The sequence below is a fragment of the Rhipicephalus sanguineus genome, chromosome 3 (genome assembly GCF_013339695.2).
Source record: "Rhipicephalus sanguineus isolate Rsan-2018 chromosome 3, BIME_Rsan_1.4, whole genome shotgun sequence".
Taxonomy (NCBI): Eukaryota; Metazoa; Arthropoda; class Arachnida; order Ixodida; family Ixodidae; genus Rhipicephalus; species Rhipicephalus sanguineus.
This window is the reverse complement of record NC_051178.1, coordinates 134,627,646-134,639,257: the sequence shown is the minus strand read 5'-3', so window position 1 is coordinate 134,639,257 and position 11,612 is coordinate 134,627,646. Positions and strand designations below refer to the sequence as shown.

Sequence of the window (11,612 nt, the reverse complement as noted above, 5' to 3'; positions counted from 1 at the left end):
CATGCTATGCTTACATTTCACCAACACACTTAGATCAACGTTTATGGTTTGACACCAAGGTTAGGGAACATTTCTTATGTGAGCAGCATGAATAAACAATAATTGCATAATTTTAAAAAATGATTCTTCTGCACAGGTTAAAGGAACACTAAAGGCAAACAACAATTCATGTCAGAGTGAAAAGGTCAATGGGTGAGAACGTCTAAAACGTCAACAGTATCAACAGCAGTGCTCTAGTAATCGAGAAATTAAGGTAAGGTAGGACACGATGTGCGCCACGAGTGGGACATTTTCGAAGTGATCCCGATGACGTCAAAGAGTCCCGAGTACAATTAACCACTAGTAGTCAAACTAGTTGCGATAAAAAAGAACCTTCCGTGCATCACAAGACGTAATAAAATGCTGCTTGTTCGTTTCTCTTTGATTCATGGGAAAAAAACCTCTTGGCGTTACCATGGGGAACGGCCGCGAGTGGTTCAAAAGTTCCGTTTTCACCGTGCTGCTTGTCTCAGTGGTAGTTTCGGTATCGCATACTTCTGCGTCTGTTTGGCTCTCGCTATTTTCGCACTGTTGATACTCTACTTCTGCTGCTGGCCAAGCTAAGCTCCGTACAGTGAACTATACAGTTTCGGAGTGGCCCATGGCTGCCTCTTGGTAAGGTTGGGCATGAAACTGCTACGTCAGAGTTCAGGGCGGGTGATTTGAAGTGCGCTAAAGCCGCGATTTTCTTCCAAAATAAGCATTTCCTTGGCACAAATCAAGCACTACGAGGGTTCTGAAACGCTATTCCAACAATCAACGTCGACTTAATATTTTCCTTTAGTGTCCCTTAAAGCATTATAAGTAAGTAAAGCTGGCGTAAACTATGTTGAAATTTTTTTAATGTAACCAATTAGTGTGTGTCGACTCTGCGCTATATATCGCCAAGCCTCGACGTTATAGAGTTTTGGTGCACTTCTGAATGATTCTTTATGGCATCCATTTTGTATGGGACTTGTGTTAGAGGTTCCCAGCGATATTTGCTCTTACTTTTACCATTTCTGTTTCACCACATTGGAGTTATCAGAGTTTTTTTTTTTAAATGTATGTATTCTCTTTTGTATACAGTATTTCTTCTTTGAGATGTTCTTGTATTTACTGCATATCCGACTTGGTAAAACAAACATTGCCATTTTTTACGAGGTATGGTGTCTGGCCAAAAAGAAAAAAAACGCTGGTGTATTGACTTATTAAGCGGCCACACATTCTGTGCACAGACTGCACACATTTCACCTTTGTTTCGATGACCCAGGCCTGATTCCTTCTTTTGGCAGCTTTGCATTGAGAACGTCAAACAAGTCGTTCAGCTCCTTAGTGAAAACTTCGGTGCCTTCGCTGTTTTCCAGTCCTGGGAGCCCCTGGTTCCTGTAAAATTCCAAGCCTATGGCTGTTCCACGGCTGAAAAGCTGAAATAAGGGTACAAACGGTAAGACAAGTTAGCACTGTTGCACTATGCGCGCCTCATAATCATATTGTGCTTTTGACACAACAAACGCAACAGTAATAATGTTAACTAATATTGTTGACATTGCTTGCTTGTATCATTTCAATTGTGCCTTCTCACCTGTGCAGCAAGGCGTACATTCATCTTGCGCAAGCAGTCTGGTTCAATGTGTGCTTGCGTCAGCTTTGGCACAATACGAAGCTGCTGGTTCTCCTCGGCTTTGTACAGCAACCGGTAGTGATCGTAGGCAACTTCACAGTTTCCAGCCTAGAAAAACACATGCAAATGAATTGCACGGTATGTCTAAATTCTCTCTTTTTAGAGCTTACCTGTGCAACATTGTGCTTGTGCAAGTGGTTGCGTATGCACTTATCATGTGTGGCGCATCACACAAGAAGTGCAGATGCTTCCCTGGCAGGCAGGGATGTTGCACTTTGTTCACAGCAACCTTCCATCTTCCAGATATCCTGAATTGCGCCCACATGGCCTTGTTGCTCCCGGCACCATCACTGACGACTGCTATCACTACTGCATTTTGCTTGAAAAGTTCGAGAACAGCCTCAAGCACAAGCCTGGCAAGGACATCACCTGGTGCAGCTCCCTTGCTGGCGAAGCTGGCGATTGGCTGTACCCAGTTACTGAATAAAGGCACATACATGAACACAAGGGCATGGTCTGCAAGGTCTTTTTGAGTGCTGTCTTTGCCATAGTCAACAAAGCCTCCAAGTTTCAAATTGCTCTGATCAAATTCAACTGTTTGTCGCACTTTCATTTCATCCAATATTAATGTTCCGTAGCAGTTGAACCCTTTTTTGTTTTTCATGTGGCTAGCAATGCTCTCTAGAGCTGTCTTGTTAAATCCAAATTGGCATGGCATGCCTTTCAGAATTTGACGCAGCCTGTTCATTGATGGGAGGGGAAGCATTTTCATGTTGTTGATCAAGCGATAGGCTTTCGGGCTTGAAATTCTGAGCAGAAGACAATTCATTAGCCATTCCTTTCGTAGCGCATCTCTTTTTTGGATTTTCTTCTGAGTGATTGTAGTGCTGTTCGTAACGCCGCACGTTGGGCATGTGGCAGGTCCTCGGCACTTCTTATGTTTAGTTCTTTCTTCAATCGCCTGTTCTGTTTTTTCAGTGCTTGCCTCTCGTGCTGCATGTTTCTTTTTGCCACATAACTGCGGGTCAGTTTTTTTCCAAGGGCAACATTTGCTTTCTTCAGTGTGGTCTTCTGGGAGATATTGAATTTCACTGACACAGCCCTGTCTCTCTCTCTCCTGCACATCATGCATACTGCATTGTGTGCAAGTATGGCACATTTCTTACTGTGCACTTGTGCTTTGCTAGCCATTCTGCTTGTGTATCCTTGGCAGAGCTTCAATTTTCTAGCCGTTCCGCAAGTGCCACCAGACTGCTTGCATCTTGTGCATCCGTAGCGCATTGGAAGGTCCTAGGCGCCACTACCTTTCCGGAAGCATTTATTGTGATGCGTCCTTTTTTTTCCACAATAATTGCCTTGTCAATGAAGAGGACCGAATTGAGCACAGATGGCTTGTATAGGGCGAATGTATCTTCATTAATGCTTTGAATGGTCCAACTATAGAGCTGCTTAATGCTTAATAATTCTTGAACTTCAGTAACTGGGCAACAGCCATTGAAGTCTTGTGTAGAAGCACCCTCTGCTGTGTCGGTGCTTGGGTCAGTGTGCAATTCTGCCTCATGCGAATGTATGGGAACTGCATGCTCCCTCAGGTCCCACCGCTCTCTCCTTATTTCCACAATTTTCCCCTGAATGTTATGTGTCCAGCACTTAATGATGTCCTCGGGGGCGAAGTGTTTTTCGCAGATGAGACTGCGGTCACGGAATGCTTCGCCCCTTCCTAAAAGCACTTGCTCCCATTTCTCTCGTAGCTCCTGCGTCTTCGGCACCTCAAAAAAATGCACTGACCTTGTGCTTGTGCCGCCGCTGCGTAGGGTGCTGTTGCCGCTTGATGGACAACCGGGTACCGAGCATTTCCTAGGCATATTTCATCGTGTTGAACGAGCGCGCAAAAGTGCAAAACTGCAGGGAGTCTGGTAAGCTGCCGAGTGCCGCCGGCGAAACACACGATGCAGACGATATGCTTTAGGCAGTACCATTTCCACTTTATTCGGTATTTAAATGTCGACACAGTAACTACATCAATTCGTACGCTGCGCGTTGCAAAATTATCTAAAGTACGGGTAAGTCTGTCAACGGCAGCAGACGACGTTGCCCGAGCAGCAAACGTGTCGTCTGCAAGTAAAATGCGCCGGTACCTTCGGAAAGACTCCACGAACATATTACCAGAAAAGAAAACAGCGCTTGGAGCGTTACTTGCAAGTACATAGCATTGTTCAATGTTTCCGCTTTTTTATCATCGTAATTTCATTACTATATGATATCCCACCCTGTGTCCCATTGGTTTCGCGGTTACTGGAAGCGACCGCTGAGCGCAAGACATAGCGGCCAATTTATGGTATGTACTGGTCGGTTCTGATGTGCTTTGGTTTTCACTCCACCGTATCAGTGTCTAGTTTGTGCGACCATCGTTCACATCATGTTTGTGAGACACAACGTAACCGCAGAGCGGAACACTTCAAAGATTCGTCATCTCAAATTTCCCGCGAGTAGCCTGTCCTCGAGCACAGCACACATTTTCAGGTGAGCAAACGAGGAGTAACAAAAATAATTAGGGCGCAGTGAAATAATCAGAAGCATCGTAGCACGAAATTGCAAACAGCTCCTTCGACCAAATTAAACTAGACGCTTTGACACGCCTTTTATTACTACCTGTGCAAAGCGAAAACAGCTGACAGCGGCGCCGTTCAAGCCAAGGGCATGGCCAGCATGGCGGTGACAACGCCAGCGTTGCGTGCGGCGTTGAGCAGCCTGCGAAGAGCGCACGCAAGAGGGGCAATTTAGTGTTTTGTATTGTAGCTCCCAGATGGCGCGACAATCTGCTAACTCCCGCAGAATTGGCCAATGGCATGTCCGGGTTTCGGAACGCAGTTTCGCAACTGGTATGATTGAAGAACTCTGGTTTAAATTATGGCAGCCATGACGTAAACTTTGCTACCAAAATTTGTAACACACAAAAGCAACGCCTCTGCCTCGTTTCTCACTATCGCTAACAACTAGTTGGTAAAATGTTCAATTTAGTACAATAGCACTCTGTAAATCACTTTCTGCAACAGAATTATTAGTAATATTGTATGAATCTGTCTAAACTCTCGCTTGAAAACAACGTTTTTTTTTCCCCTCAGCCTCAGTTGCACCTCTCAGAGGCTATGGTTTTGTGAAGATTGAGCGCCGAATAATGTCATTGCCGCCATGTTGCACCATCGCTTTTTGGCTTGCATTGGCACCAGAACTAGCTATGGCTGGCTGGTCGGCTTGCTCCATCACCGGGATTCTGTGTAGCGGTGGTCGTAGCGTTGTTCGCGGTTATGCCAGTGGTGTAAGTTTGGACTGGATTATCTCGTAAAAAGGACTGCGAAGGTTCGGACTCCCTCCGCAACCAGGTATGTGCAACTGCGAACTGATGCGAGCGTTGTAGACTAACTAAGCGCTCGTTTTCCTGGTGATCCCGGTGAAACCGCGTGTCTAGCCTCGCGAGCAGTCATTTGTTGGCAAAGACTCGGATGCTTTGCTGTCTTTATCAGGTGCGTTTGATTGAGAAACCGAAAACAAACAGCTGGTGCACTTGAGACATCGGAGCTGATGTTGGCGAGATTCGTTCCTTCTCCGCAAATTTCATCGCTTGTCAGTGGACATCGCGTCAATTCGATAGCTGTCAGTTGTTTACCCAGCTGCACCGTAGTTCAAGAACCGATAAATGCTTTGGAAATAATGCCTCGTTTTGACATGCGTCGTCTCGATCCGGTTTTGCCTGTCTTATCCTGCGACGTTGACAGATGCGACACTTCTGTGCCCTCTTGATCTCCAGCATCAAGACCGTGTTCCGCAGCTTACTGTTGCCGTGGGTGAATTCAAGTGGTCGTGCTTACCTGCATTACCCGCGCTTAGCTCTTCGAGGCAGGAGTAGCCTCTTCGTTGTGCTGTTTTGCAAAAGCCGAAGGACCACGGAAACAAAACTACGCAATCTCGCTCGCGCTTGTGATGGCTTCGCTGAGGTTTCGAAACGTTTCGTGTGAGCCAATGGTGCCTTGGTAATCATTCTAAAAAGAAACAGGGCGTGCAAACACGGACACAAGAAAGAGATCAGGACACCACAAACGCCGACTAACAACTGAAGAGACGCACAACGGCTGAAAAGAAAGAAGGCACGAAAACTTATCTGCGCATGCCCATGCAACCGGCGAACCTATCAATCCGGCACGCGTGGCGGTCTACGTGGAAGATAACTGTTAAGGCATTTGATTTCATCTTTATGCAAGTTAATCGACGGTTGGCTCACGCATGCGCTACCACTATTCTCGATATGCCATGCTTCAATCATCAGGCGCGTTTCTTCATTTCTATGCCGGTACAACACTGCGCATTCATCGAATTTTGGCGTGCACTTACAATCTCGACAATGTAAAGATAGATTAGAAGGTGTGCCTCCTGTTAGCGATCTCTTATGTTCCAACAATCTCTGGTTAATGCATCGGCCCGTCTGTCCTACGTAGAAGCGGCCGCAGCTGAAAGGGACCTTGTACACCACACTTGTACGGCAATCAGTGAATTTGTTGGTGTGTTTTACGAAACAATTATCGGTCCGCTTCTTGTCTTTTACTCGCTCATTCTTCCTCTGCACAGCGGCACAAATCTTACCTAGCTTATTGGCAGCTGTGAAAACAACATTAACGCCGTATCTACTTCCTACTTTCTTTAGCCTGTGAGATCTGCAATGAATGTACGGAATACCTACGACACGTTTCTTCCTATCGCTTTCTGCAACCATGCTCGGACTTAACACAATAGACTTCTTTAAACGCTCAGCGACCGTGGCCACTGCATCACGAGGATACCCTACATCTAAAAGACGCGTAACCTGTGCGCTAAAGCTATCACTCATTTTGTGCTCACAAGACTTGGTGAGGGCTGACTTAAGGCAAGACATGGCGATGCCATTTTTTACAACTTTCGAGTGCTTTGACGAAAAATTTAACAGCAGTTTCGATGATCTAGGAGAATACTGCCAGCACACGTGGTTCTTCTGGAACGTTAAGGAAATGTCTAGAAATTGTATTCCATTATTCTGAGGCACCTCATTAGTAAAGCTCAGCCCTCCTCCATTTAACTCAAATTTTTCGCTCACGGAAGTTACCACCTTTTCAATGTCCTCATCACTACAAAAAATCAAGTAGTCGTCCACATAACGAAAAACCTTAATAACCGAATTACCTAAGGCGCCTTCCAAAAGATTGCCAATCTTGCTAAGGTATAAATCACTAAGAACCGGAGCAACCTTAGAACCAATACATATCCCTGATTTCTGCACATAAACGCCTTCCTTCCAACCTACCAGCGTCGACTTTAAATACATGAAAAGGATTTCTAGAAATGCCCCGGTAGAAACACCACATTTATCGGTGAAAACCGTCTGGTGGCCTTGTTCGTTAATACATTCATTAGCACATTTTAACAAGTCCTTATGCGGCAAAGAATAATATAGGTCTTCAATATCCATACTAAAAGCTTTACAACAGCCGGGGTTCTCCTCTGAGAGGAACTGAACTAGCGCCTGAGAATTACCCATACGAAAAGGGTCTGAAAAACTCAAAGAGGTTAAGCAGTTCTGCAAATAACTAGATACAGCAACTTGCCAGGTGCCTTGCTCTGAAACGATTGCTCGAAATGGAATCTCGTTCTTATGTGTTTTGGCTGAAAAAAACAATTCTAAAGTAAGTGATTTAGCCTTCTTGACATTGCAAGCTATTCTCTCAAGATTATGTCTTAACAAAAGGTCGACAGCACGTTGCCTAACTACCGATGGCTTAAGTTTTACCGTCCTAAAATTCTTTCCTATGGCTGTTAATGCTTTTTCTGAGAACAAACTGTCCGGCATAATTACAAAATACCCTTCCTTATCTGAAATTACTGGCCTCAGTTTCTTCTCGACACAGTAATTAACCAAAGGCCGGATAGGATCTGAACACTTGAGATGCATATTAGAACCCTTGATGCTAGCAACGCAGTCTGAAATGCAGTGGGAACGCTCTTCTTCAGAAACAAGTCTAGTGATTGTACGCGGCAAACTTAAAACGTCTATTGGTTTCAGGTTCGGCTTAAAACAGTATTTAGGACCTAAGGCTAGGGTTTTGCAGTGACTATCATCTAAGGCAGCTCCTCCAAGGACTAGCAAGTTATTTTGCGGTGAAACAGTAGAAATAATCTTCCTCTTACATGGTTGAAGTTCTCGAAGTTTTACCCTCCATATGAATTCCGCATGCTGGTTAGCTACCCTCATCCAGTCAGCGTATATCTGCTTCTGGCGGCGGTCGTCACGTGAAGTCGAGCAGCGGACCTTGAGGCATTCCTGGTAAAATCTCACTTGACGCCACGATTCCGCGGTCAATATGGCACATATCCTCCTGGCATGTCCGGTAGATGGTTGCAGAAAGCCGCACAAAAGCTGAACTTCAACTGGGCAAACTCTATTCTTAGAAAACCATGAAAAAGTTCTCGCACCGACCAAGCAAATAGCAATTAAAGAAGCCAAAGAGGCAGGATTGTTCAGTTTTCGGCAGGATAAGGCAGGATAAGTTTTCGTGCCTTCTTTCTTTTCAGCCGTTGTGCGTCTCTTCAGTTGTTAGTCGGCATTTGTGGTGTCCTGATCTCTTTCTTGTGTCCGTGTTTGCACGCCCTGTTTCTTTTTAGAATGAATACGTACCAACTAGCTCAGCTTTCTGTTATTCTATGCCTTGGTAAATGCTGCGGTGTTCTACATGGTTTGGAGAACCACTAAGGAGACCAGCGCTCAGCCAATCGAAATATAATGCGGTGACCAGAAGTGGAGGGCGGGAAGTTAGTTTTGCAATATAAAATCCAAATTATCATAAAATGTATCCTTGTGTCGAAACTCAATTTAGAAAAAGAGGTGGGGTATTACATTACTCCTCCCCCCCCCCCATTTCTTTAAAAATTTATAAACACTTGCAAAGTGTTTTCAGAGCACCTACCCAGTGTCCTTCATTTTCCCTGTTTTTGTGCTCATATTTAAGATCCAAAAGAGTGGATAGTCATTTTTTAAACCAAGTAGAGCAGTGTTGGAAAGTGGTTGAATAGCAGTCGGACAATAAACCAGCTTGATCGACGTTTGTGTGATAGGGTAGTCACATTTTTCTTTCACAACGGCAAAGAAAGTGAGTCGATTACAATGTGCATATCGTCCGCATGCCAGCACAGCACATGAGGCACTCTCTAGAAAAGGTACAAGACAAACCCTCAAAACAGAAGGATCCAGGAGTGGCACACATCATCCACTGCAGGGAACACAATCACGTTTATGTGGTCAAAACAGGCGATGTTAAGCAGATGTTGTTAGGAACAAAAAAAGGAACATTGTGTCTAATGCACTAGCCAAACGTGCGGAAGAGGCTGACCGTGTAATCAATCGGAATCACATAAATACCAACGATGTACATAGAGAAGGACTTGAAGTCACGACTTTGTCTTGAATTGCTGTTAATACAGACAATTGTGGGCACCCATAGTCATGATGATGGGCGCTCTTTCGTGCGTGTGTATATGCCATGTTTTGAAACGTACATCACCGGCTTCAACTTAATTAATTTTCGTTATGAACAAGGCTCCCATGTGGGAGCAGAAATGCCTGTTTGTTTTTCATTTTTGGCTGGCGTTCGATTTCAACTTTTCATGATGCCTTCTCCGATCCAGATGGACGGGCATCAAACTGTTGACCAATCATTGGCACGTTACCAGTGAAAAGTTAACAATGTTACAGTTACATTTGCCTAAGTCAAAAAAGTAACTCTGTTACGGCTACAGTTACAGAGTCTCCAAAAGTAACTTGTTACAGTTACAGTTATTCTGAAAAAGTAACATCGTTACTTTGCCGTTACTGTACAAAATATGTAACCGATCACAGACCAAATGATAGGATTTATTTTGAAAAAATAGGAAGCCATGTGCGGGTAGTTAAGAATGCACGTGGTAAAACCCTAGACGAAGGCAACCTAAAAGATGGCCCCACACCAGCCTTGTCTGTGTACGCCTCATCTTGTTGCATCAGTTTATTTGTTCATGCACCGTTGGTAAAAATGGACTTTATTTGCGAATAATAATAAACGTCCTTGGTCACTAGAAGTGGAAAGCGTAGTTGATGCACTGGAACGACAGCATTATCCTAGGACGCTTATTAGCGATACCAAGAAGCGCATGCGAAGAGGAACGGGGAGTGCGTCACGAGTGAAGACAACGTCCATTGTGTCTATGTCCTGAGTTCAAGGTGTATCAAACCCTTGTTCGGAGGGCTCTGCGTCCGCTGGGTGCAAAGCTCTCCTTGGAACATGCGTTCGTGAAAATCTACAAACATGATGCGGGGATTGCAACACAACTTAACATCGGCGAAACGGGCTGGAAATGATCATAATATATATATAATAATATCTGGGGTTTTACGTTCCCAAAACCACGATATGATTATGAGAGACGCCGTAGTGGAGGGCTCCGGAAATTTCGACCATCTGGTGTTCTTTAACGTGCACCTAAATCTAAGTACACGGGCCACTACCATTTCGCCTCCATCGAAATGCGACCGCCACGTCCGGGATCGAACCCGCGACCTTCGGGTCAGCAGCCGAGCACTGTAACCGCTATACCACCGCGGCGGACGGGCAGGAAAAGATCTACTAACGGGATATTGCTGAAACAACTCATGCAATGCGTTCCAAGACGGAGCTTGTTGAACACTGCTGGACAACTGGACATAGCTTTGACCTAAAAATGCGATGATGCTGGCTCGCGAACAAAACTGAAGGGCGACAGAAAACTGCGAGTCGGAGTTAACCTTTTACAATCAGTTCCAGAGAGGTTTTGTAAAAAGATTGTATTCATGGTATTTCTGGCTCTCAACCGTTTTGCGCTCAGCTGCTTTGTAGCCGCCTCTCAAACACGATTAGCTCGGAGCCTCGGATGAAGGAAAATTTAACCTTGGCGTCCTAATGATTGATCGGTACACCGAGAGCAGAGCTAGCAGCTCAAGTGACCAAAAGGATATATATGTCGAAAAAAAAAAGACGGACGTGAACTTAGTCTTAGTCACTTCCCCTCCCAAACTGTGAGGGGAGCAGTGTTGTGGAAAGACGAAAGGTGCAGAGGATATAGGAAAATAACTGTAATGCTATTTCCCGTTCCAGTTACTGTGTAAAAAAGTAACAGTGTTATAGTTACAAGTTCCTCTAACTTAAAAGTAACTAGTTACAGTTACAAGTTACTGAAAAAAGTAACTAGTTACCGGTAACGCATTACTAGTAACTAGTTACTGCCCAAGACTAGTGTTGACTTTTTCTTTCACAATGACGGCAAATTTGTGTCTGTGCATTTCACATTACAACTTCAACAAATATCGCAGGAGCGGACAACGGAAAGAGAAGGGAACAAAGGCAGCGCTTCTCCTTGTTTCCTCCTTTGTCCGCCCTTGTGTTGTTGTGTTGAAGATGGACTGCCAACTAGCCCAATCTTAAACCTTGCTTCACATTACAAGGCACGGTGCAGTACAGACACAGATTGAAAATAGGGAGCTGATAGGCAGCTCGCTTACATACTGTAGACTTTTAGAAGCGTATGTGGTCAGCAACCATCGGAACGAAGCTGCCTCAAAGAGAATTCATATGGGCCACTTACTGCATGATTGTACGTTGTGGGTCAGCCGTCAGAAAGAGCGTTAAGTTAAGCCCACCAACAATTAAGAGCGCATTCACTTAGCTTTCGTGGACACCCTGCAGACAAAAAGCAGGGCACAGGTTTCTCTCATGCTCGAAAACATGCAGTTAGGCAGCACTCTCTTGGTAGCACTTGTAGTGTCCTCTCATACTGCAGCTAAGTAACCGTAACACCCACTCTTTTTGTTGCATTTCCTTCATGTTAAGAAGCCGACAATGAAAAACAGGAGCTGTAAGTGGAATAAAGTTGGGAGATG

The 11,612-nt window shown here is 44.7% G+C and overlaps 1 protein-coding gene across 1 annotated transcript in view; it reads left to right on the top strand.

Moving 5' to 3' along the window:
• LOC119385877 (E3 SUMO-protein ligase RanBP2-like) overlaps positions 1 to 11,612 on the top strand; it is a 113,761-nt gene that overhangs the window by 38,657 nt on the left and 63,492 nt on the right. The window contains 2 exon segments of the mRNA XM_049414142.1: positions 137 to 192; positions 1,946 to 2,117. Coding sequence (XP_049270099.1) covers positions 137 to 192; positions 1,946 to 2,117 — 228 coding nt within the window.